We start from the raw sequence: 26,581 nt of genomic DNA on the forward strand, positions 1-26,581 counted from the left end.
ACAAGCAAAATATAAGACATCCTCTTTGCAATCGGATTTTCAACTTGGACGGGGTCATCCAGAATATCATTTGGTGAGTGATGTCCAAAATTAAAAATCTAACATTACATTTGGTCAATTGCAAAGTTGAGGAGGCAATGGTCCACAAGCGTTAGCACGAGACTTCCACGGGCTAGAGATGATGTGCATGCAGTGCAGAATCTTGCTCTAAGGGTAGGGAGTTTGATTGATATGCTTCCAATTGTGGATTTTTTGATTGAAAGGAAGAAGTAGGTGCATGCATACATTGATGGTGGTGCATAGATTTGTGTGCTATTAGACGTTGTTATGAAGGACATATGTATCAAATTTGTGGTTAGGTACAATGTGCAAATGAGGATCGCCAACCATGCCAATGCGGTATGTTTGAAGGTAAAGATTATGGGAATTGAATTCCTCATTGATTTATTTATGATGAAAGTTGGTGAGACTGCTTACCTTCTCATTTTGGGGAGGCCATGGTTTCTTGAAATTGGAGCTAAGCAGGATTGGGAGAAGGGGATTTTCACATTTTTCAATTGAGAAAATGGCGGGCAGGTGGTGCTTGATTCAAACACCAGGGAGAGACATTTCATCCTGGGGCATAAGGTGATAGAGGGGATTTGAGCACCAGTTATGAGTATGAGATGGAATCAACCTATGATGAAGGCTCTACCAACATTGAAGAGGAGGAGGAGAGAAACAAGGATCTACTAAAGTTGGAAAGGGAATTTTTTGGAGTTAAAGTGGATTCTCCCAATTTTGATAGAGTTATGCAAGCTCCGGTTTGTGGTTTGGGTGTGGTAGAAGTAGAGGGCATGCTGGGTGAAGATCTAACCAAGCAAGAAAAGAAGGGCTATGTGGATTTGTGTGCATTATACCCCAATCTATTTGCCACGAAGTACAAAGACTTGTGGGGAACTAAAGGGGTGGAGCATCGGTTCTACTCAAAGGGGGATACAAGTCAAGGGCACAAAAACTGCAGAGATTGGGAGAGATTCAAAAGGATGCCTTGTGGTAAGAGATCAACAAGCTACTTGAGGCAGGTATTACTTATCCAATAAAGGAGTTTGAGTGGATTTCAATTGTTGTCATTACACCAAAAAAATAAGTGGAGAGTATGTGTAGGTTATAAGCCGTTGAATGCTGCTACAAAGCAGAATCACTATCCCTTGCCATTCCAAGATGAGATTTGAAACCAGGTAGCAGGGCATGAGCGATATTCCATTATAGATGGCTATTCAGGTTATTTCCAAATTGGCATTGCTTTGGAGGATCAGCTAAAGACCAGTTTCATTTCGCCATGGTGGTGCTTTGCCTATTGCATGATGCCTTTTGGTTTGGTGAATGCTTATGTGACGTTTCAGATTGAATGAACAAGGTGTTCGAGCCATACTTGGTAAGTTCATCAGAGTTTTATGGATGATATTGGTTGTTACAGTTCTAGGGCTGAGAATTTTTTGAACTCAAAATTGTGCTTTCAAAGGTTGGATGAAGAGGGTGGATAGTTAAATCCTAAGAAGTGCAAGCTGGCTCAACCACATGTGGTCTCAAAGAATGGGATAGAAGTTGATCCAGAAAGATGAAGGCTTTGGTGTTGAAGGAACCCCCAACCAATGCGGCAGGTTCGGCTTAAAATTGTGCACATGGTTTCTAATGGGCTGAAGATGCATAGGTGCCTTTGACAAAGTAAAGGAGATTCTTTGCCAATTGTCAATGGTTTGTCCCCCTATAAGGAGTATGACTTCTATGTTGCCATGATGGTAGTTATTGTTGCCATTGATGTTGTGTAGATCCAGAAGGTGTATAAATGTTACAAGGCAATCTATTTCGATAGCCATGTGATTAGCCTTGGAGCAAGGTCATACACAAAGGTTGAGCAATGAGTGATGACTCTGGTGTTTCAATATTGCAAGTTTACAGTACATTTGTTCATTTGAAAATTTTTATGTGCTCACATCTAGTAATTTGTTGCTTGAGGTAGTGCTTCATCTAACACTTGGCAAACATTCTAGTGAACAAAGAACTCAATACATCATCCGGAAAAGAAATTGCTATCTTTACATAATAAAACCTTATAGCAAAAAATGAGCTTAAGAGTTGTGGGGGACATTGATTTTGAGAGAAGACAATGCAATTAATTCAAATTTAGAAGGATGGGGACACATTTTTCAAAATCAATCATTTTGGAGCTTTAGAGCTTCTCGACGATAAATAAGTTGGATGATTAGAATTGTTATTTTTACTAGTGTGGCCAGTGGCCTTCGGCCGCCTCTCTCTCTCTCTCTCTCTCTCTCTCTCTCTCTCTCGTCGTATAGATCTTTGAGGTCTCTTGGGATAGCTTCCTACGATGTTAAAATTCTCTTCTTCTCTCTCTCTCTCTCTCTCTCTCAATGTTTCTTAATAAAATTGTACACGATGTGTCTCACTACTCGAAAGAAAACCATTTTCTTGGCCATGTTTTTAATAGGCAAACTGGTCACACAACCAAGATTTAGACCAAGACCCACTGGGAAACATACACTACAAACCAAAATGTGAGCAATGATGTGCCCTTTCAATACCTAAAAGCATTGTCAAAGGTGACATGGAGCATACAAGGTGTGCACACACATACACGTATACATAAGGATGTGAATAAAGAACGATATGTATTTACTGGAGTTCATATAAGAGTGACTGAGTGGCTACATGTACACTAGCATGGATGTATGAGCATAGTAAACGTCGCCAATTGTGTGTTTTTAAGTTGCAACAACAAATCGAACCAAGCCGACACAAATATTTCTAATTCAAGTCTATTTGTAAGTTTCAATACACTTTCTAAAAGGCTTACTAGTAAGTCCCTATTTTTTGCATAGTTAAAAATTATTCATTTTTTGAGTAGTGATGTTTTAAGCTTTTGTTAGATGCAAGTCGAAGAGTGGCCTAAGGAGAAAAGAGAGAACCGTCTCCATGGAGTGACAAATCACCCTCATGCATGGCTAAAAATTCACATCCATACTTGCATCGTTGGTCCGCAAAAGGAGAAGCACACAACCATTTGGGAACTCTCTGAAATTGAAGAGCAAACAATGGCTTCTTAAAGACTTCGGTGTGCAATAAAGACCAAATAGAATGTGTAGAAACTTAAACAGGAAAATTCTACATTCCAAATGATGCACTCATCCAAGCAAATTCTAGTGCTTGGGTGACTTCCAATCATTGATTTTCATATTACTCAATAGAAATGGAACTACGTTTCTCCTGAAAGAGTTGGGAGCAAAGGTCTTCCCTTTAAAAGACCAAAAAAACTACAAAAAGTCCAACACACTATTAGATGGGATTTGAACTCTCCACTTTTTTTGTGAAACTCTACACCTAAAGTTCCCACACCACTGCAAGAAAACCTCCATATGGCAACCACACATATGCATCAGCGACCAATTCTACTATTACAAACCACATAATGACATCTACAAGTGATACTGAACTTGCGATAGTCAGGCCTCATGTGAGAACTTAGCACGCAGAACCAGGCATTCAATTCACAAGAGATAGTGTCTTCAACTGGGCTCCCATGCTCTTACCCTTCTAGTGCTTAAGTTGTTCCTGGCCATGAGTTCTCAACACACAATAGCAAGAGGAGGCTCTGCAGGTGCTATTGGCCCTTCTAAAACGTAAATGGGCCCCTCAGCTTTTCAGGCTTCATATGAATTTTCCCTGGAAAACACAACTGGCGAGTCCTTTGACCCACCCCCCAAAAGAAAGAGGCACCCTCCGTGGCCACTTTAGTTATACCTTTACCATTGCCTTAACCTCCAACCACAAGTTCTACTTTAAAAGTGGCCCCTGTCTGTTCAAAAAGCCGTGGTCTACATGAAATAGCATTCACATGCCCAATACATGTCTGCAACAACTCCTGAACCTTGTGCAAACATGGTAGTCATTCATAAGTGGAATCTTGTTCGATTTCGGTGCTTCATGCCCCTTCAAATTTGCAGACCATAATACATCTTTCTCCACAATAAGGGGAACTAAGAAAGACGGGCACACAGAGATTGGCACACTTGTACACGAAATGGTTTAGATAACGAAGTATTGGGCATGCATGATTGTCACATGCCATGCAGTGTTCCAACTGCCAAAATAAGAGATCAAAAATAATCTTGACATTGACTTTGGTATGTCTGACAGCAAAATCTTTTCAACATTGTCATCACCTCAGGCCATAATCCCCACCCAGGCTCAATAAATGCCCAATTATACAACTACCAAAAAGAATGTGTGGGATACAAAGTCTCTCACCTGCAGGAAACTCTATATGCCTCTTCGATCCTCCACTATTGTGTAGCACGTGGAAACTTTTCAGCACACAATCCAGACAAGGGCAATTTTGAATTTCAAGAGACGCCGCCATTATTTTATTGTGAGATCGTGCTACACTAAATTATATAAAGCCCAGCTTGTAAAAACCACCTCTCATTGTTGAAGCTCAATATGAAATTTCAGCTTTTATCTCCCTACGCTTCTAGGGTAGGACGGCACTAGAATGCTTCCGGTCACACCCAAATGCCTGCATTCACAGCTCAAAGTTGATTAATAGATCCCTTTTGAGAGCAATTAACAGAAAACAAAGGGAATGCTTACCCGAGAACCATAACCTTTTACATAAACATTTGAAAAAAGCGCAGATGGGTCAGGTTGAGGGCTCTCCTGGAAAAGAAAATTACAAATCAAAAAAAAGATCACAAATATGCAATCATGAACTTATCAAATTTTGAAATGTTGATCGTCTTCATTCCAACTGTATAAAGTTCCAAAAAGAATGATATTCAACAGATGAAAAGCGGCCATAACTGACACACCCACCATCACAACAAAAAATTAAAATGATTGAGCCTTGTAGAATCATACCTTCGCTTTGGCGACAGCATCTTCAACTTCCTTCTTCACTTCTTTCTCAATGTTCTGTGCAAAAAGAAATCTGCTAAGCAATTCTCCTCTAGAGAGCTTTTTGGGGGGGGGGGGGAGAGAGAAGTAAGAAATACCTTCAAATCTGCCACTGTAGCTATCTCTTTGAGCAAAATCAATTTTCGTATCCTCTCTATGGGATCACGCTCCTACAACAAAAGATCAACAACATCTATAAATAGAGAAAACAGGAAACAGCAACCACCCTAAAGCTTCGATTGGTTTACCTGTCTAACTCCAGAAATCTCATCTCTTGTTCTGTAAGTACTTCCGGGATCAGACATTGAATGACCATGGTAACGATATGTGTCCATCTCAAGCATCTGCAAGAATCACATGATATATTGAAGCACGTGATCAAGATACCACAATTTGCACTAAAAGAGAATTTGTAGGATCGACCTATCGCATCAAAAGAAAGTATATTGCACCAAGATTGGCACTGGGTGATCACAGGCTCAGCAGGTACAGCAAAGGACGCTGACTATAGTGGGAAGAATGCAGGACAGTGTCAATGAGCACATACATATTTGTGCGATGCATGCTAGGGATTAAATGTTTAATATGTTGCACAGAGCAACAGACAGGGCTATGTGGAGAATGGATAAACAATAGAAGAGGTTGGCACTAGGTGATCACAGGCTCAGCAGGTACAGCAAAGGATGCCGACTATAGTGGGAAGAATGCACGACAGTGTCAATGAGCACATAAATATTTGAGTGATGCATGCTAGGGATTAAATGTTTGTTATGTTGCATGGAGCAACAGACAGGGCTAGGGCTATGTGGAGGATGAGTGAACAATAGAAGAGCAGCAGCAGCATGTCTAGCAATGACTCAGGCAGGCAGTGAAAGGTGACCTCAATTAGACACACCAGTTTGATAGACCATGCACTTCAAAAACTCAATGATATATAAAGCAAATATAAGAAGCAGAAAGCACGAACTAAAACTGGTCATGGACACAAGAACACTAACTCATGGTGGGCCCTCCTCACACACTTACAATTGGTCCTTTTGTTATAGCATGGTCCTTTGCAAACTTGACAGCTTGTTTGACCGCAAGAGCATCCATTCCATCAACCTGTCCAAACCAGAAAACACACAACTTAAGCCAATCATACCAAACTTTCAAAAATTTAGCACTTTTAAGTCCTTGTTCAGCAAAACGACCAAACTCCTAATTTTAGTTGTGGGAAAAACCACATACCTTGAGTCCAGGAACATAATCACCACGCTTGTAGTATTCAGGGCTCTTTGCAGCCCGCCATTCTGCTGTTCCCATCCCATCTGCAACAGTGGTAGATAATCCATGTACAGTCAATCTCTACAAGCTTTGCTCCAATGAGAATGCTATGCAAATTCTGAGTACGTTGCTAAGAGTCTCAACTGAACAAATAAGCAACCCTTTGAAAATTTTACTTGTGAAGCCAACAGCAGCTGCCTAGACCATGGCGAAAACACCTTATAATATTGGAAAGAAACAAGAGTCACATGGCGCAAGTAACAAAAACATGACAGTCAAGAGCATATGGCGGCTGGATCTCCTGTGATTTAGCTCTTTCTGAGGATACACCCACACACTGTTATCTTAGCTTAGCCCCCCACTCACCCCCTATCTATATCCTACACAAGCCCAGCTAGCTGCTTAGCTCACATTTAACATCTAACATCTAACATCTTTCATCTCTCTCTCTCTCTCTCTCTCTCTCTCTCTCTCTCTCTCTCTCTCTCTCTCTCTCTCTCTCTCTCTCTAATAACAGGTCTTGAGTTCAACTCTCCTCGTTGGATAGATCTTTAAGGTCTCTTGGGATAGTTTCCTAGGAATCTAAAACTCTCTTCTTCTCAGGTGTGTGTGTGTGTGTGCGCGCGCACTAATAAAAAGAGGAAAATGGTATAACCTTTCTATCACCCAAGTGTGGTAGATTGGTAATGCCATTTCCCTCTTGAATAACAGGTCTTGAGTTCAACTCTCCTCGTCAGATAGATCTTTAAGGTCTCTTGGGACAGTTTCCTAGGACGTTAAAACTCTCTTCTTCTCGGGTCTGTGAGTGTGGGTGTGTGGGTGCGCGTGCGCTAATAAAAAGAGGAAAATGGTATAACCTTTCTATCACCCAAGTGTGGTAGATTGGTTATGCCATTTCCCTCTTGAACAGGTCTTGAGTTCAACTCTCCTCGTCGGATAGATCTATAAGGTCTCTTGGGATAGTTTCCTACGACGTTAAAACTCTTTTCTTCTCTTTCTTCTCTCTCATTAGACAGGACTTGATTCAGCTGGATACGTCCAGTTAACGCCCTGGAAAAATGGATGCCCCTTGATTTCATTGGCTCCGCCTTGCGAGCCCAGCCTGTTTTCTGGGTCCTTCTGCAGTAGTCCATTAATCAACTGCCTTGCAGCCAAGCTTGTCTGCATAAGATCATGAAAAACACCTTACACTCCAATTACCAGGCTCTGCATTAAGGCACTATGCAACATGAAATTGAATTTCTTCTTCTGTGTTAAAATTGCTTCTGCTCAGGTTCTTAATGTTACAATATTGTATTGACCGTCCTTAGCGTTCCTCCTTTAAGAGGTTGTTAAGGAACAGGTTACTGCTGGAATGGAACACAAGCAGAGGCCCATCGTAGAGGAATACTAATATGCCATTGAAGCTATTATAGAAACAGAAGTATTGGTCCTCCAAGGAGATGTCATTTGTAGCAAAGAATTCAATATTTTGTCAGAAAGGAACTGAATCTGGAAAACAATCGATATGCTTTTAGAAAGAAAGATACGAAGAGGACATGGATGCAACCTACACATGAGCTAGGTACGAAGATGACTTTCTATAGAGAGCATCTTCTCCAACTCACGGAGGATGGTTTTGTGATCAGACCGGGATACATGGACACTCATCTATCCCACGGGATACGATGTGCTATTGGTCAGATACGCACATCCTCACATCAGCTAGAGATCGAGATAGGCAGATTTAGAGGAGTACCTGCAGAGTCCAGGATTTGTCAGGTGTGCCAGATAGAGCCAGAGACAGAGCTACATTACATATGTCACTGCCCAGTATACTATGAGATATGAGACTGTCTATTCAGAGAGGGTTTTGGGCCACTTTCTAGAGTCATGAGATACCAGGATCAGAGATGCCTCGGATTATATATACTGGAGATTCGTAAACACAGAGAGGATCTCTTGAAGAGGGGCACAATGAGAGAGATCCAGCAACAGCGGAAGATTACAGATTTCTTTCAGTCACAGACAGGAGTCCGAGCAGCCCCAACAGCATAACAACACCAGAGGCATACTACTTGATCGGGCGATAGAGTTGGGGCGGTCCCATCGCCCGCGGATGAGGGGGCCCTCTCGACATCGACGCAGACTACGACAGAGGATCCATACTATACTGGCGGGACATAGGAGCCGTCCTTGGAGGACATTGAATCTATATAGCCTTTTGGATACTAATGTATATGTATATGATGCCTCGACTGTCAGAGATCTCCATTGTATTAGCTCACCCATTGTATTCCCCTTGTATCAGCTTTCACCCCACCCCTACCCACTATTTTCTTTTCAGTTCTTTGTACTTTTTGTACCCAGACCTGGTATTAGATTCACCACATGTAACCTTTTGGTCTCATAGGTCATTTTGGCCTTTTGTAGACGTTAATATTACATTTCATTTCATCTCTCTCTCTCTCTCTCTCTCTCTCTCTCTCTCTCTCTCTCTCTCTCTCTCTACTATGTTGCAATATTACATCTACTCCTAGTTGCAAATACGCAAAGTGCCATGCTAAGGAGAACCCCCTACGCTTGGATGGTCACGACTCTTCGCTCAAGAGACATGCTTTGGCGACTCCTTCGACGACTAGTCACACCCCTTTGCTCTACGATTGCGACTCTTCGTCCAATGGTTGTAGCTCTTCGCCAAAAGGATGTGTCTTTACGTCTAAAGTCGCGTCTATTCACCATGAGACGTGTCTTTTCATTTGTGTCTCTTCGTCTCCTATATAAGGAGCCTATTGTACTCAATTTCAAGCATTCGTTCAATCAATCAAACACACATTCAGTCTCTTGAGTCTCGGTTTGATCTTAAGTATGAAGTTTTAAGTCTTAATTATAGATAATAGGATTAGCACCACTACCCTCACAATGGTATCAGAGCAAAAAAAAATCCCGAGACCCGAAGGTTGTGAGCCTCTCACCCTCGCCGCTACACTCTACACCTTACCAAAGTTGCATGGAAGCAGAAGAAAGGTGGTGCACACATGCATACGCGTAAGAGGTAACATGAATTTTTCTGTTCCAATTACATAAATACAGGACAGAAGCACAGATGTATGTGTGGCGTACCCGATGAATTTTGGGATCGTTTGTGTTGGTGCCCCTTCACGTGCCCTTTCACTGGGAAGTACCCCTTCATTGGTGTCCCTTCGTGTAACAAGGTATTGAACTAGCAGGCAGCCATCAACTCTCCAAGGATCGCACCCCTCCCCAAGCGATGTGTCTTTCCGTAGCAGGTTCGTGTGCTTTCACATGAACAGACACCACTCTTGGCTCTGCCCTTGCTGCTGGCTGCCACCCACTCCTTGGCTGAGTGCACCTTTTTGCGGGCGAATTCCTTTACGTAACGACACCAGCAAGCGCATCCTTTCCCAAAGCGCAACCCTTTCACCAAGCGGCAGCAATTCCAAAGCAACAGAATCTTCCTGCGCTGACCTTCTTTCGTTGGCCTTTATTTTTTTTACGATGAGCAGTGTTTACGATGGCAGCCATGGTATTAAAATTGACCTCAATTTAAATGATTGAATGGCCGGCCAATCCCCAAAAATTTACCCAAAAGAATTAAACCCCCATGTGAAACCACACTAAAACAAATACATTAAAAAGGACTTACATTAAAACAAATAAGGCCCAGCCGGAGTTTTCAGCCATCATGCAACTCGTTCTCGGTATTGCGATTCTCTCACGCCCACGCTTCTCCCCTTCGCGCTGGCACTCGCACACGCACTCCCCCGCGTGCTCTATGGTTGACGGACGCCACAAACAAGTTCCTACCTCTCGAACATAGACAAGACTCCCAAATAGGTTCTACCGAAACACGACGTGGTCATGATTCCACATTCACCAGAGTCGGAACCCATTCTAAACATAATTTCCCCTCCCGACGTACCCACCCAGAACCTATTTCACAAAGAACCTGCTTCAACGCGTGTTCGAGTTCCCTTTGAGGCGTAACCACGCTGAATTCTTTGGTCGGAGGTGGTCAATCTGATAATGCCCTTACTCTTATCAAGGAGCATATGGCCATACTTTCCACAAGCCTCGCATCACTACATACTCGTTTGGATCAGATGCAAACGCAAAACACTTCCCGGAATCGTCCTAGAGCAAGTGTCTTTAGTCGTATAGACTTGAAGAGTGGGTGTCATCAAGTCCGCATTGCTCCTCAAGATGTGCAATAAGACTTCATTTAGAACAACCTTTGGGTTGTATGAATTCTTAGTGATGCCTTTTGGACTCACTAATGCACCAGCCACATTCAACAGAATGATGGATAGAATCTTTCACTCATATAGAAGATTTACAGGAGTTTTCTTCGATGACGTCTTAATCTTCTCAGAGACGGAAGAAGAACACTATAAGCATCTTGCATTAGTGTTTGAAGAATTACGCAAACACAAATAATTTGTGAATGCTAAGAAAGTGAGTTCTTTCTAAAAGAAATTTACTACTTGGGCCGTATAGTATCTCACAACCAAGTGAGAATGGACCCTGATAAGATTCAAGCAGTTGTAGAATTGCCTACACCAACTATAGTTAATGACGTACAAAGTTTTCTCGGCCTCTATTCCTATTATCGGCGTTTCATTCGAGCCTTTGCCGCCATAGCGGGTCCTCTCCATGATCTGACAAAGAAGCAAATTCCCTTCTATTGGGGACCTGGACAAAAACAAGCTTTTGAAAAGCTTAAGTATCTACTTAGTCATGGACCTGTTCTCCCCGTCCTTGATCTTCGCAGACCTTTCGAGGTGTGTGTACTGCACTGCATCTGGAGATTGTGTAGGAGCAGTTTTGAACCAAGAGGGTCACGCCATAGCCTACGAAAGTCGGCGCCTTAAAGATGTAGAGTTGCATGCTTCCATTTATGAGAAAGAGCTAATGGCAGTAATTCATGCTCTTTCCATTTGGAAACATTATCTGTTAGGAGTTGCTTTTATAATCAAGACAGATCATCAGAGTCTTCGCTACTTTCTCACACAAAGAAAGTTATCACAAAAGCAGATGAGATGGGCCACTTTCTTTCAATGTTCCATTTTCAGATTTCACACACTTCTGGAACAAAGAATGTGGTTGCAGATGCTCTCTCCAGACGTCCAAAGATCAATGCAATGACAACAGTTTATCATGAGGAACTAGAATCTCTTAGTGAGATGGATCCTCAAGATCCACACTTCGCTACAATTTGGGCAGATCTTCAAGCTAGTCACTCAAGGCCACCTTATTCCATTAGGGATAGTACACTATATCGTCAACAAGCAATATGCATAGCTCAGCCCTTACGATAGAAGGTGATGGATAAAGCACATAATTCTCCTTATGTCGAGCATCGGGGAATTGCTGCTACCACTAGTGCCCTCCAAAGATATTTCTTTTGGCCAACACTCCGGGCGGACATTGAAAAATATGTACGTGAGTATTTAGTATGTCCAAAAGTGAAATATGACAGACATAAAGTTTATGGCAAGCTTCAGCCACTCCCTGTGCCTAACACGCCATGGGAAAGTATTGCCATGAAGCAAGCGCTTCTTCGTACTCGAGAGCACAAGAGAAAAGCAGACAAGCACAGAAGGAACCTCAATCTTGAACAAGGACAATATGTCCTACTTAGATTGAGAAAGCTAGATTGAAAAAGCAGGTCGAAAAGGGGAAAGTTGTTAAACTTTCCCATAGATTGTATGGCCCTTTCACGATTACAGATAAAGTCAATGAAGTGGCTTTCAAATTGGATTTGCCTTCTCATTGGCGCATCCATAATGCTTTTCATGTAAGTCTCCTCTGACAATATGTTGGACCTCCTCCAGTGACCGCCAGTACAAAAAGATCCTCCAGAAGTCGAAGAGGCTGAGGAAATCCTTCAGCCTAAACAGATAATACACCTCTCTGAGAGACAACTAAGTCCGAGAGCCTACATCGAAAGTATTTAGTCAAGTTCAAGAATTACACCCCTTTACATGCAAAGTGGATAACTCAGTCGGATCTCAAGGACTACCCAGATATCTTGCACAGTTATGTTGACGCTCTACAGTTGAGGTCAACTGTTTAGAACCAAGAGGGATGTAACAATGTCAGACTTTGTAAATAATTAATTTATTTACGAGGAAACAATTATCTAATTAGTTGTGAGCACATCAAAATAGACCTAGCAATTCTGGGGCCTCAAGTGTGCCCAAATTTTGGCCAGAGCACCTTAGGGAGACCCTAGCAAAAAATACCCCGAGGCCCTAGTGATTGGGAAATCGAGTCTTCAATAAAGGGATAGATAGTAGCCTCAGATTTCAGGCTCAAAAAAATACGCACGTCATTGCGAGCACAAGAATGAGATGGAGTTCTTAGAGCAGTAACCCTAAGGCCTAAATTATTTTTCCGGCCTTAGGATAAATCATTTAAAATATTTTAAATTGTTTGTGCCGGACCAAATGGCCGGACTTGTGCGAACAGGTAATGCCACAGCAGTGCCGGTACGGCATTGTACTGGGGAGCAGCTAACGTTTTTATTAGCAGTATCCATGTGTGCAGTTGTGAGTTAATTTGCACATTTTATTAATAGCTTAGGGACCTTTAAAATGTGAAAGTTGAATGGTTTTTAAGTTATCGAGTGTGCCACTTGGCACACTTAACAATGCAAAGTGACTCTCTGACTCTCTCTCTCTCACCCTCTCTTTTGTTTTGTTTTAGGAGTCGGGTAGGGCACTCCCGGCCACTCTCCTCATACACCTGAAAAGTGCACAAGAAGAACGACCAGGACTATGCACCCAGAATCCTAGGGCAGACGCTTATGTCACTAGTTTCCTCTTGACTAGGAGAGGCCAAAATTATCTACATTCTTAGAGCCATGCCCTTGAAAGACCCATTTCGCTAACTTGATATGGGCGTGACAGCGACCAAGTACCTCTGTTCAGAGGTCCAAGTACTGCGGGACTTGCTTCGGTCTTCCCTTTGGAGTTGCCTCCTCCAGGTAACTTATCGCTCACCTCACTAAACTGCCCTTGTAACCTGACGGTTTTCCCCTAGGAAATGCCATACCCGCTTGGAAGGGCGTCGGCTCACAGGCGGCGTCCGTTGAGGTTGGTGGTGTCTCCCTTTTGCGCCTCCCAACCCCTTTTAGGTGAAGTTGACCCCCTCGGGGGGGAAAGGCACTTGGGCGCTCTTACAACTCATTTGGCTTCGCTTGGGGAAAATTACGTCATTTCCCTCGGAAGGGATCGGATTCGAAATAAAAGCATAGGAAGGGGAGCATTATCTGCCCATCCGCCTATGCAGAGCATCCAAGTACCGGGGTACAACTTCGCCGAGGAACTTCACCACAGGCACGTGCCTTGTGGTTCCATCCCTCGAGTGCGGATCACGACGTACCCTAGAATCATCCACCGTCAAACAGTTCATCAGCAAATGCGAAAGCGAACGACCCTCTAACTGGGAGCACAGTGAGCAAATGCTGTGTCCGAGCATATAACTATCAGCCACTTTGAGCCCACCTACTCTCGTGAAAGCCAACACTCTCTCTTCTTTCCTATTCACTATAGTGCTCCTATTAAGCTGTAGCAGGTATCCACGAGTTTGTTCAAAGCCGGCCGCCTTATAGGGCTCCAACGCCATGCATGAATGCCTCTCGTCCGACTTGTCCCATGCGTGGTAGCGAACTGAGCTAAAGTCAGCCGCTGGGATATACTTATTCATCCAGTGTTGGGTTCTTGTCGTCGAAGTCCACTTCTTGAACGGTTGGTTCTTAGGCTTCTTGTTTACCAAGGAGCCTATCCAGGAAGATGAAACCGAGCGGTACTTGTCAAAAGCCCTTGCTCGTTGTCCTCCCCCACAAAAGGCAGGTACGCCGTACGGGTGGTATGTTAAACTCGTGATGGAGAGTTGTCGTCCCTACAGAGGTTGACCTTGCTCCCTTTCCGAGTAACATTCGCATCCCGGTGGCAACGAGGCGCTGCAGAGAGTGAAGGACACGCTCATCGTGGGCCCCCATAATTTCCGCGCCATAACAAATCACTGGATACACGCACGCCTTAAAAACAGTCAGTTGAGACCAGATTGGGATGGCTCGGTTTGCCAGCAGGTGTTGACATGCGAATAGGCTTTTCCTCCCCTTATCCGCTCGTTCCTTGACGATGCGTTCAATGGAAAAGGTCGAGTCTACATCGATGCCAAGGTACTTGTACATTTCACCTACTGCAACCATCCCACCATTCAGAAGAAAGATCCTCATAGAGAGATCCTGCAGGTCCCTGTGGAACACCGTGACCATGCATTTTTCAATTCCAAAGGTCATGCCACAGGTCTTTGCCCATTCACTTACCTTGTCAAGGCTCGTTTGTAGGCTTTCAGGAGAGTCAGCAAGTAGAACCAGGTCGTCGGCAAAAAGGAGTCCTTTAATTCTCTTGAGGAGATTAGGTACTTCCAACCCCATGTTTCCCCATCTGCGTCTAGAATATCGTTAATATATATGTTGAATAGACAGGGCAATCCCGAGCATCCTTGGCGGACTCCCTGCTGCACCGGAATCGAATCCAACAGTTGTTCCATGTGTCGGACTTTAACAGAGGTGGACCTATAGAGTGTCTGAAAAAATCTAAGCGCTGGCCGCAACGAGCTTTAGGAACGCCGCCTCGTGCGGTATACTGTCATATGCCTTCTTGAAATCAATGTAGGCCGCATAAGTTGGTTTCTCATCCTTATGGCGGAGTTTCACGACCTTCAAACATGCAACTTGCCCTATGCATTCCTCATTAGTACGGAATCCTGCTTGGCCGGGATTGAAGAAGTTCCTCTTTTCAAGTATCTTAGTGATCCGCCTAAACACGACCGTACTGAGGATTTTTATGGCAATGAAGATTAACGCGATCCCGCGATAGTTATCAGTGTTGGTCAAATCACCCTTCTTGGGGATTGACACAATCACTGCCTCGCTAGCACTGGCCGGGATATCTCTAGTGTCATAAATACCCTCGACCATGTGCCCCCTCTCTTCTGCTAGCGCCTCTTCTTGTTGGAGTCTATAAGAGAGCAGCCTCTCCCCCTCTTCTCACGGTTGGCAGTGCTCCTACCCACCCTATTGTGAGTGTGCTCTACGCATTGGAGCCCTCGATCGAAGCTTGAGAGCAGTCCTTGTGACATGTGGTGGCCTCGTGCTCCCATTGTCTAGACAAGGGTTCTTGTCACAAACTGGTGACGTGGCAAACCTAATCACCCATACACACTCTCTATTGGCCGTTTGCTGACGTGGCTGCCTAAGCACACAGATGGTGACGTGGTTGGCTGGCTGCAAGAAATCCGTAAGCCTGCTGACGTGAATTGCAACGGAATTTGCAGAAGCAACAGGCTGCAGCAGTTTATGCTTTTTGGCAGCTTTTGGCCATGCTTTTTAGGCTATGCAAATTGGAGAGAGAGAGAGAGAGAGAGAGAGAGAGAGAGAGAGAGAGAGAGAGAGAGAGAGAGCTCTTTTGCTTTATTTTAAAAGCTTTTGATTGAACAACTTTTTGGAACTTGCTTTATTTTTTTTAAGCAAGAGAGAGAAAGAGCTTTAGCATCCCTTGTAAACTCTATAAATATGTGGGTAGGCCACTCACAACTCTGAGCATCTGGACGCAGAGTCTGAGTGTGAGCGCTTGCCCGCACTCTTGTACTTTGAACACAGATTAATACAAAAAGAAATACCGAAAGGGGCGCCAGTCTTTCGGGCCAATATCTCTAGGCACGGACTCCACCGAGCCAGTGTCGAATCAATTGTGAACTGTGAACTGTTTTGAAGTATTTATTCGTGCTGTCGCGAGATTCTTGACTTGGGGTGTCCAAGTCTATTATAGTGGTATCAAGTTACATTGGTATCAGAGCACGGCCGATTTCTCTTCTACGGGAAATCCGATCCCTAAAAAAAAAAAAATCCGCGGCACCTATGGCTTCAAGCAAAGATCAGTCAACTCCCTTTGCATCCGGAGATGCGGGAAGGGATCACAACGAAGATTCAGGCAAGGAGTAAGGCCTGTCTCGGCCTACTCAGAAGGAGAGTCGAGAGATGGAGCGTCAACGATTGATCGGCGACATAACAAAGATGATGCTTAATTTTGCCAAGGACCCGAAAATGGCAAAATATATGAGCAAGACCTCTTTGGAGAAAGTGCACATGCAGTGGCAGAAAACCACAACACCACCCAAGAAACCTCCTACTCCCAAGAAGTATACAAAGAAAGAATTAGAAGAGGTGGTTGATGCACGAATTGCTCAGCTTTTTGACGCGCAAAACAAAGCGAAAAAGCAAGACAAAAAGCAGAAGAACAGCGCTGACTTCCCGGGTTATGTCACGTGACACATCCCAACCCTGTGTGTCCGTGGACAAGCTACACCACAGCAGGGTTCAGTCAATTCAATCAAATTTAGAATAGCAGTGATCTGGCACTTTTGTGAGTTATTCGTAGACCGTGCATGCCTAGTCACTTAGCATAGATACATATCCTCCGGTTGCACACAGATGATCATCGGAATTCCCATCAGAATCTATTAGCATCAGTTAGGGGAATTTTCCAGTGCATTTAGCCTATTTTCCTATTTATTGGGATTTTCACTTATTATTTTTAAGTGACTTTCCTACAAAAGTAGGTAGGGCAATTTTGCTAAGTTAATATATAAGCAAACCAAAGTTCACACTTTCTGGCAGAAGAGGCAGCAGGAGCTTCCCGCTCAACAGGCAACTTCTCAACAGTAAACCCCCCCCCCTCCCCCCCAGTAGATCCTCGCCATACCTCCCTTCCCTTGGCGTTTTTCACAGACCTTCCTTCGCCGTGAAGTCCTCCACCTTCTGGCGCTTGTCCCCCTTACATGATCGCCGTAGTACCTCTTCAGCAGCGTTTTCATCACAAAAACGATAGGCTACAACCTCAGTTTTTTCCAGCGTTTTCAGCCCTAACTACTAACGCTAGCCCTGATGCACACTTCAGCGTTTTTACAAGCATTGGCCACTTGCAGATCTCAGAGATTTTCAGCCAAGTAAAAACGCAGCAACAGCAGTACAAATCGCAGATTTCAGCCTTGCAGAAACGCAGGTTTTCAGCAGTAGAACAGTAGCAGATCAGCCCCCATTCAGTTGCAGAATTCCCCCCAAGTTTAGCCCAACAAAACGCAGCCAAAACAATCATTTTCAGCCACCGAAACAGTCCCCGAATTCAGCGATTAGAAGCCTACAGATTTCAGCCATCGAGTCGTCGTCGTCATCACCACCGTCGTCATCGGCATAGTCCAACTTGCATCTGTCCATTGCATACGCATTGTACACCTTTGTGCAATCAAAGAATAGACCACTCTCGCCGACAAGAGTGGGGCCTTCGGAGGAGGGTTTACAACCTCTCGGTGTCGTATCTCTTCTCTCTCTTTCTCTCTGTCTCATTCACTTGCACGCACAATATCCACTCACTTTGTTCGTGACCACAGCACTCTATAGACGGAAAGCTCTCTCTTTCCCTAAGAACTAAAAAGGAACCTTGAGCAATAAAGATCACTAATCTTGAGAAAAACAACATTCATTCCGCTGCACCTTACAGGTTATTTGGGTCGTCAGTCTACTTTTGAAAAAAAGCAAGAAAGCATAAGAACCGTGTTCGATTTATAGGAGTACCTAGTTCTTCTTCTTCTTCTTCTTCTTCTTCTGACAGTTCTTCTAGCTCATCTGACTCGAGCGAAGAAGACCAAAAAGGTAAAAAGCGAAGCAAGAAGCAACGCTCCGGAAAGGGCAAGAAAAAGACAAAGAAGTCTAAATCTCGCCCCGTGAGTGACAGTTCTACAAAGGACTCGTCTACAGACAGTTCAAACTCTGACGACAGCAACTTGTATGCAAAGAAGAAAAATTTTTATAAAGCCAACCAGTATGACTTTCTGGAAGACAAAAGCAAGAAAGTCAGAGAGTTTAAGGAAGGTAGACAGTCAATTAAATTTGACACTTTTTCTGGTTATAGAGACGCTTCGAAGGCTTTGTCTTTTGTACAACAGTTTGACATCGCTTTCGCGGGAGGGCGTTACTCAAAGCACTCTAAGATTCAAAGAGCTGCCTCTTACTTACAGGGGAATGCTCGAACTTGGTGGTCCACGCTTCTATTGAACAAGAAAGCGCCAGTTAAATGGCTGAAATTCAAGAGGCTTTTTATTTCTTCTTGGCTGACTCGAGAGTATGAACATGATATACGAACTGCTTGGAACCATCTTCGGATGACCAAGAAGGATACAGTGGACGCTTATCACGAGAGATTCTGGAGCTCTTTTCTACCCGCCTCTTCATTTAAGAAGATCTCGTTAAAGGAACAGATTGAGCGGTTTACCTTGGGTCTACCTACAGAGATCCGAGATCATGGCTTAGAACAAAAGTCAGCTTCCATTCAGGAGTTGATGAGTCATGCGAAACAGGGTTTTGCCATTCACTATGGCAGTTTGACCTACCCCACAGATGAAATCAAGACGCAAAGAGCCGAACAGACTTCGAAAAAATGAAAGTAGAAAAAGAAAGAGCAACCCAGAACAGAAAGAAAAGGATGCACGACCCAAGCTTACTCCTCAAGAGAGGGCTCTCTACATAAAGGAGGGGAAGTGCTTTGAATGCGAGGAAACTGGGCATATCTCCGCGAAGTGTCCTAACAAGGCACCGAATGAACGGGATGATAAAAGGCCAAAAAGTTCTAAAGCAGTTGAGAGACGTGGCAGAAAAGACAGATAAAAAGCAAAACTGGTACCACATTACATGGGGCCTGAACTGAATTTAATGAATGAAAGTACAAACTTTGCCGAGCAAAGGGCAAAGGAAGCTCTTTTGAAGGAGCCAAGGCCAACTTCTTGAATTGGCAGCTCGATTTGAAATTACGCCCGACAGACTCAGGCCACAGGCGGAGGTAGTTCGAGTGGCACCCGGACGGGATGTTGCCATTACACCAAGCATTGGCAAACTTCGTTAGCAATGACGGGGGTGTATAGGGCACACGGAGTTTTACGTAATTGCCTTGGAAGGTTGTGACGTTCTACTCAAAATCCCTTGGTACCACAAGAACAAAGCCATGGTTGACTACCGGGCCGAGAATGTGACTTTGACAAATGAAGGGCTCAAAGATTGTACTTGATAAACTTCAGTTTCTTTACTCACTTTTTTTTGGGAAAGAACTGAATGATGGATGAAGGTCGAGTATGTTTTGACCTGAACAAAAGAACGCCAAGATTTTCTCCACACTCGTGCCGATTGCTTTTCAGAGGGCCTGTCAGGCGAGTTACCACCCACTCGTCCTGAGGATCATACTATTGATATGATACCAGGAAGCACACCACCGAACCGGCCACCTTAGCGTGTGAGCCAAGCCCAGAACAAAGAGATTATGAACCAAGTGAAAGACCTCTTGGAAAAGGGTCTTGTCCAGCCTAGTACTTCACCGTATTGCTCTCCAATGATGTTGGTTTTGAAGAAAGACGGATCTTGGAGAATGTGCATCGATTATAGAGCTCTCGATAAAATCACCATCAAGAACAGATTTCCGATTCCTAGGATCGATGATATACTCGACAGATTACAGGGATCCTCGTGTTTTAGCAGGATTGATTTGAAGAGTGGATATCATCAAATCCGAATCGCGCCGGAAGACATCTACAAGACAACCTTTCGGACGACTTTTGGGTTATTTAAGTTTTTGGTGATGCCTTTTGGCCTAACCAATGCTCCTGCGACATTTAACCGGATGATGGACGGGATTTTTCGAGAGTACAAGCTATTTGTTGGCACTTTCTTTGACGATATCATTGTTTTCTCCAAGACTGAGGCAGAACATAGAGATGATCTGCTTCAGGTCTTTCAGGCATTACGAGATCACAAGTTAGTGATTAATGCGAAGAAAAGTGAATTTTTCCTACCATAGATACACTTTTTGGGACACATTGTGTCAGCAACAGGAGTGCAAATGGATCCGGCCAAGATAGAGACTATCCGTGATTGGCCCGATTTGAAGAATGTCCATGAAGTTTGAAGCTTCTTGGGATTGTGTTCGTACTACAGGCAATTCATTCGAAAGTTTGCAGAGGTTGCTTCCCCTTTGCATGTTTTGACGCAGAAAGGAGTTCTTTCTTGTGGGGACCCACAGAGGTGCCTGCCTTTCAGACTTTGAAAGAGAAGTTGACTACGGGACCAATTTTGACTTTGCCAGACTTGCAGAAGTCGTTTGAAGTATATTGTGATACTTGTGGTCGTAGTCTGGATGCAGTCTAATGCAAGAAGGCCAATGTCAATGCCTATGAGAGCCGATTGTGTTCAAGGCCGAAATTGACAGTACAGATATGTGAGAAAGAGCTTTTGGTGGCTATCCAAGCTCTTATTTAGTGGCGACATTACCTACTTGGAGCCGATTTTACGGTTTTTTCACAGATGATGGGAGTTTATTCTACTTGTTGTCATGGAAGCAGCTATTGGAAAAGCAGATGCAGTGGGCAAACATCTTGTCACAATTACTTCCAGATTGTCCATGTGTAGAGACAGAAGAAATTTATGGCAAATACTTTGTCCCAAAAGCCGTTGGTTCTGGCTATTTCCGCGATACATCATAGGAACTTCGAGGATATGGTCGGTCAATACACCATAGAACAAATTTTGCAGATGTATATAGTTGAATACAGAAAGGGGAGATAGTAGCGGATTATTCCTTTCGAGATGGCTACTTGATGAAGAAAACCATGTTGTGCATTACACAGCCGTTGAGGGAAAAGGTTCTAACCGAATGCCATTGTCCACCTTTTACGGGTCATCGCGACATTGCTACCACCTTGAAAGGGGTAGAGAGATACTTCTTTTGGCCGAGACTCAAGAAGGATGTGGACGAGTTTGTGCGCAGTTGCTTGGTATGCCCAAAGGTCAAGTTTGACAGGCATAAAGCACAGGGATTGTTACAGCCTTTTACCCATACCCACTCGCCCTGGGAAAGTATTGCAATGGATTTCATCTCCCGAGAACACAACGTGGGCAAGATTGTTTATTGCCCAGGTCTTTAGATTACATGGCATGCCTGAGACAATTGTCTCCGACAGGGACCCCAGGTTCACGAGTTTGTTTCAAACGGCTATTTGGGAGAACATAGGCACGTAGTTGCAGTTCTCGTCATCGTCCACCCGCAGACTGACAGGCAATCAGAAATTGTTAATTTAGTGGTACTGGATCTGTTGAAGTCTTCTTTGTTGGATCAGAAGACTACTTAGGAAAGGTTTTTACCTTTGGTGGAATATGCCTACAGAAACACGATTAACTCTTTGATGGGGAAGGTGCTATTTGAGATTCTTGAATTTGCTACGAAGGTTCCACCCTTCCTTAGCGCGAAAGATAAGATTTTTCTTTGAAGCCGACCAGTTCACGAGAGACTTGGTCCGAAAGGCTTTGCAAAAATTTCAGGAAAAATAGAAAAAGGCAGCAGATCGCCATTGTCGCGATTTGAAATTGAAGTGACGTGGGAAAAAGCAACCTTGGTGTGAGCGCAAGGCCGCCAAGGGGTGCGCCCGCGGAAAAGAGTAGAACTTGGGTGAAGAGAAGATCCTTCTCAAACACAGATTGCAAGCGAAAAAAAGAACCTCAAGACCCTCAAGAACCTCAAGAACTCAAGACCCCCAAGAACCCAAGAGCCACAAGAACCTAAGTTCCTCTAGAACTTAAGAACCAAGATCACAGTGCATGGTCATCACCAGAGGCGGAATGGATACTTCGCATGGAGGTGATGGGCATGAAAGTAGTGAAGAAGAATTTCCTCACCATGGAGGTTTTCCTGACCCTCCCCCTACGCCATCTACGCCAAGGATTGTACCAAATCCTATGGAGGCTTTGGTCAAGTCGATGATAAACATGATGGCACAACAACAAGAAGAGAATCGCGTTGCGTTGGCACAACAAGAAGCGACTCGCACTACTTTGGAACGCAGTGCGCGATGCACGAAAAGAAAGAAAAGCACAAAGAAAGGAGGCAGCCGAAGAAAGACGAACGGCCTTGGAGGCCAATCGTGAGGTTCAGAGAGACCTATGCACGCAAGAATTGGTTCGACAAGTTCTTGCCTCAAAGTCCGAACCAGCCAAAGATGTGGGTAGTTCATCAAGTGGCACAAGCCGAGATTCGGACTCCAACGACCCAGTCACAGAGAAGATCCAGTTCAACAAGTATGATGGTATGATGGATGCCATGGTTATTCCTTCTTGGTTGTATCAATTTAATGCTTATTTTGCGACAACTAAGAAGACAGGAAATAGCAAGGTTTTGACGGCAGCCATGTACCTTGCTAGTGATGCCATAAATTGGTACCACGCATGGCAAGAGGCACAGTTGGCCGCGCACACTAGAAGAAGCCGACGAATTCACGCCCATTTCCTTCAATTGGGCTGACTTCCAAGACAAGCTCAAGACGCGGTTTATGCCCCCACAATACCTAGCAAATTGAAGGACGATTGGCACGGTCTCAAGCAAAATGGTATGCCAGTTAGTCTTTCTCTAATCGTGTTTTGCAGCTCAGCACTCAATTGCGCAAATCGGATGCGGAGCGCAAGGAGGCATTTCTTTATGGATTGGACGAGTATATCAAGTATGATGTCGAGGTGCTCGATCCAATCGATCTCAACAAGACGGTAGCGATTACTCTCGCACAAGAGATGAAGCACAACAAGGGAAAGCCTAAGGAAAATAACATGACTTCCACAAGTACCTCTCAGAACCCTCAAAATGGTAAGAATGGTAACTCTTCTAACCAATCTTCCAATAGTCTCTCAGAAAAGAACTCTTCCAATGAACCTAAGGGTAAAGCTACCACAATTGCTAAACCTAAGCTCACTCCATATGAAAAGGTAGCACAAGGAATTTTAGGAGGATACATCACGTTAGAGCAAAGCACTTATTCTAAGGAAGGTCGTTGTTTCCATTGTCACATTAAGGGTCACATAAAAAGAACATGTCTTAAGCTTGAATAGAATGAATCTAAAGAATCCACAGAACCCCCTTCCTCTGTCAATGCAATTAATGACAACACGTGTGCCCCAAGTTTCTCATGACCCTCCCATTGATGAGTCTCTCATTAAATGTTATCGTCATGACGGGGCAATGTTTTGTCATATTGTTTGACCCAGACAGTATGCATGATGTGATCAGTCCCTCTCTTGTTGAGAGAGACCGCCTAGAGGTTAGTCAGAAATCTCCTCTCAAGGTCTTTGGCTTCGCTCCCAATATGGACTCCCTCATCACGAAAGAGTGCCTTGATGTGTTGTTTACAGTTCAACAAGCTGCTTTCGGTAGAAAATGTTTTGTCTCTCCTCTCTCAAGATGTGATATGATTTTGGGCATTCGATGGTTTCGTGAGCATAACCCTCTCATTGATTGGGCGGAAAATACGTTCACTTTCAATGCCAAAAGTGACTCTCCCATTGTCATTCGTGGAGAGCAAGTTGTTCATTCTCCATCTCTCATTTCTAATGTGCAGGCGAAGATTGAACGGATTCAAGAGAAAGAGGCTCTCTTGGTCTCGTCTTCTCCAAAGCATGATACACAAGATTTGAATGATGATTTGAATGATAATGATGAGCATGATGATTTAGATGACACTGACCAGCATGATGATTTGCATGATGATCACGATGTGATTTCTCACAAGCATGATGATTTGTATGATCAAGACGTGATTGTTCACCGGGATGATGGTTTAGTTGATGCTTTTTCTAGCGAAGCTAACCTCGTTGCAGATTCGATCGATCACGAAGAATCGATCTTGGCTTTCGAGTAGAGGTCCACAACAAACCCCCAAGCAAATTCGATCAAACACGACGAACCGATCTTGGTTTTCGAGCCTAGGTCCAAAGAACCCTTACAGGAAGTACTATGTGTTCGAATGATTAGTCAGCACGCATTGTTCGAGTGTTTCATTCGTGAACGTTTCCTGTATTTTAGTCAGCATCTTTATGTGATCCCATTTCCTGGGCATGACATATTGTTCGCTGAGCACAATTCACTCATGAATGAGCACGGATGTATGCGGATTATTCATGAAAAGCTGAAAAGCATGCGTTCAAGGAAGTCACATTCCATGTCTCTTCCTTGGCACGACGCAGTCGTAGTAGAGATATTGGCCCCAAAGACTAGCGCCTCTTTCGGTATTTCTTTTTGTATTAATCTACAACTCAAAGTACAAGGGAGTGGTCGTGACTCACTCTCAAACTCTGCGTCCAGATGCTCTCAAAAGTGAGAGCCCAGGCCACTATTAAATAGATTTAGAAGGGATGCTAAAAGCAGAGCCCAAAAGCTTCAAAATGAAAAACCTTGCCCAAAAATAAAGCAAAAGCTCTCTGTCTCTCACAAGCTCTCTCTGAATAAATAAAGCAGAACTTTTTTTTTAAAAAGTAGAGCTCTCTCTCTCTTTCTTCCTCTTGCGTAGAATAAAGCAAGTCAAACAGCATAGCCAAAAAGCAGCCAGCACTTCCGTATGCATTTCTGCCACGTCAGCAAGGCTGTACGGATTCCGTGAATTGCGCCGCAAAAGGCGGGCCTGTCCGTACGGTGCTTTGCCAGGTGTCACTGCAGTCGGTAATTCAGCCAACCCTAGCCAGAGTGTGTGTGTACCATGGGCAGCCACCTCACCAGTTTGTGACAGGCGAGATGGTGGCGAGCAGGTGGAGGGGTACGCTGGCAAATTCCTCCAACGAAAGGCGAAGTTCTCTATCGAAGGCAAAGTCCGCCATCTCTCCAGCAGAAAAATCTGCAGGCAGCGTGCTCTCAATGATCGAGCAGGAGTGTGCAGAGTCACACACACTAGGGCAGGTAACGCGCGGGGTATTAGTCCTGAGCTAGGGTATCATCGCATGCTGGGGCAGGTTGCGAGTACCATCGTGCAGGGTATTAGTCCTGGGCTAGGGTACCATCTCTCTCTCTCTCTCTCTCTCTCTCTCTCTCTCTCTCTCTCTCTCTCTCTCTCTCTCTCTCTCTCTCTCTCTCTCACTCACACACACACACACACACACACACACACACATCAAAGTAAAAGGCTAATGCCACACTAATCCCTAATCCAAATTTGAAAACAAAAGCTTAAAGTTGAGTACCACACTATATAAAACTTCATTCTAAATTCATGAGTATCATCTGTACATCCCAGCTTTAGCTTATACCGATTAGTGATCTAGCAGTGTTATTGCAAGAATTCAATTTCTTGCTCCATAGTGATAGATTGCAAACTTACACAAGAAATGGCCTCCCACACTCAACATTTACCAGCACAATATTTGGACAAAAATTGGTCGCTTACCACTGCAGATTTGATGCAATCAAACCTCTAGAAGCTACAAATCCAACAATTTAAACATAGCCCACATTTGGGAAAAGGATAAAACATTACTCACAGTGGTTGTTCTCACAGACATAAACTGCAGGTAAATCCCATAGAGCAGCAATGTTTAATGATTCAAACAGTTGCCCTTGATTAGCCGCACCATCACCATAGAGTGCGAATGTGGCTGCCTTTACCTTCTCATACTTCTGGGCAAAGGCCAGGCCCGCACCAAGAGGAACCTGAGCTCCAACAATGCCATGCCCTCCATAAAACCCGTTCTCTTTCTTGTAAAAATGCATTGACCCACCCTTACCAAGTGTACATCCATCTTTACGGCCCATGAGCTCAGAGAAGACCTCAGGAAGGGTCCCTCCTCGACCAAGGTAGGTACAATGGTCTCTGTATGCAGTGATAATGTTATCTTGCTGGGTAAGAGCTGCTTCCATGCCAATACATACAGCTTCTTGACCATCGTAGAGGTGGCAAAACCCCCTGATGAGTTTGGATTTGTACAACTGATCTGCTGCAATCTCCATTCTACGCATGCGGGACATATCCCTGAAGAAGGACATTAGTTCTTTGGGGGAGGTTTCTGCAACTTGAGGGGGGGGCTCAATGTGGTGACCCTTGAAGGGCACTGCGATGTCAACAGTAAAGGGGGTGCTATCTTCTTCTGCCGAGCAGGAAAAGGTCCGAGATAGAGAGGGAGAAGCTAAGAAGCGGGAAGCGTTGGCACGTGTGCACAAGGCTTGGCGAAGGGTGCTGATCTGAGGAGCCATGGCAACCTACTCTGCCAATTCTTGCTCCTCTGGCTTGAAATAAGGCCTTGTGTTATCTTCCTGTTCTGGTCTCGCTGCTGTAGGAAACCCTAATTCTGCGCAGATCGACGACGACAACCCGCTGGTCGTTTAGACTCGTTCTCTCCTCTTCTTCCTGCTACAACATTCTACAAAACCGGAGCATGAGGTCATCGTGGGATGTTAATTACCAGCATCCTTTGTGACCCAAAGCATTTTTACCTAGTACCTTTCTAAAA

At 44.1% G+C, this 26,581-nt stretch overlaps 1 protein-coding gene across 1 annotated transcript; it reads right to left on the reverse strand.

Moving 5' to 3' along the window:
• Window positions 1–4,393: 4,393 nt before the first annotated feature.
• On the reverse strand, window positions 4,394–26,581 carry LOC147465817 (pyruvate dehydrogenase E1 component subunit alpha-1, mitochondrial-like). Its single transcript, XM_086522179.1, has 8 exons — window positions 25,616–26,581; window positions 6,181–6,260; window positions 5,977–6,054; window positions 5,199–5,294; window positions 5,049–5,120; window positions 4,915–4,968; window positions 4,648–4,713; window positions 4,394–4,573 (listed from the first exon to the last, which is right to left on the reverse strand). Exons 1-8 carry the CDS (start codon window positions 26,322–26,324, stop codon window positions 4,529–4,531), a joined length of 1,200 nt encoding a protein of 399 aa, XP_086378305.1. The 5' UTR covers window positions 26,325–26,581; the 3' UTR covers window positions 4,394–4,528.

The sequence above is a fragment of the Adiantum capillus-veneris genome, chromosome 1, assembly GCF_014529385.1.
Source record: "Adiantum capillus-veneris isolate H3 chromosome 1, ASM1452938v2, whole genome shotgun sequence".
Lineage (NCBI taxonomy): Eukaryota > Viridiplantae > Streptophyta > Polypodiopsida > Polypodiales > Pteridaceae > Adiantum > Adiantum capillus-veneris.

Excerpts from the sequence above, each read along its gene's own strand:
- LOC147465817 (XM_086522179.1), bottom strand. The coding sequence starts at position 26,324 with ATGGCTCCTCAGATCAGCACCCTTCGCCAAGCCTTGTGCACACGTGCC. Across the intron at positions 6,261-25,615 it reads TGTCTGTGAGAACAACCACT|ATGGGATGGGAACAGCAGAA; the intron begins GTGAGTAATGTT and ends CCACTGTTGCAG. Across the intron at positions 5,295-5,976 it reads CTATAACAAAAGGACCAATT|ATGCTTGAGATGGACACATA; the intron begins GTAAGTGTGTGA and ends TGATTCTTGCAG.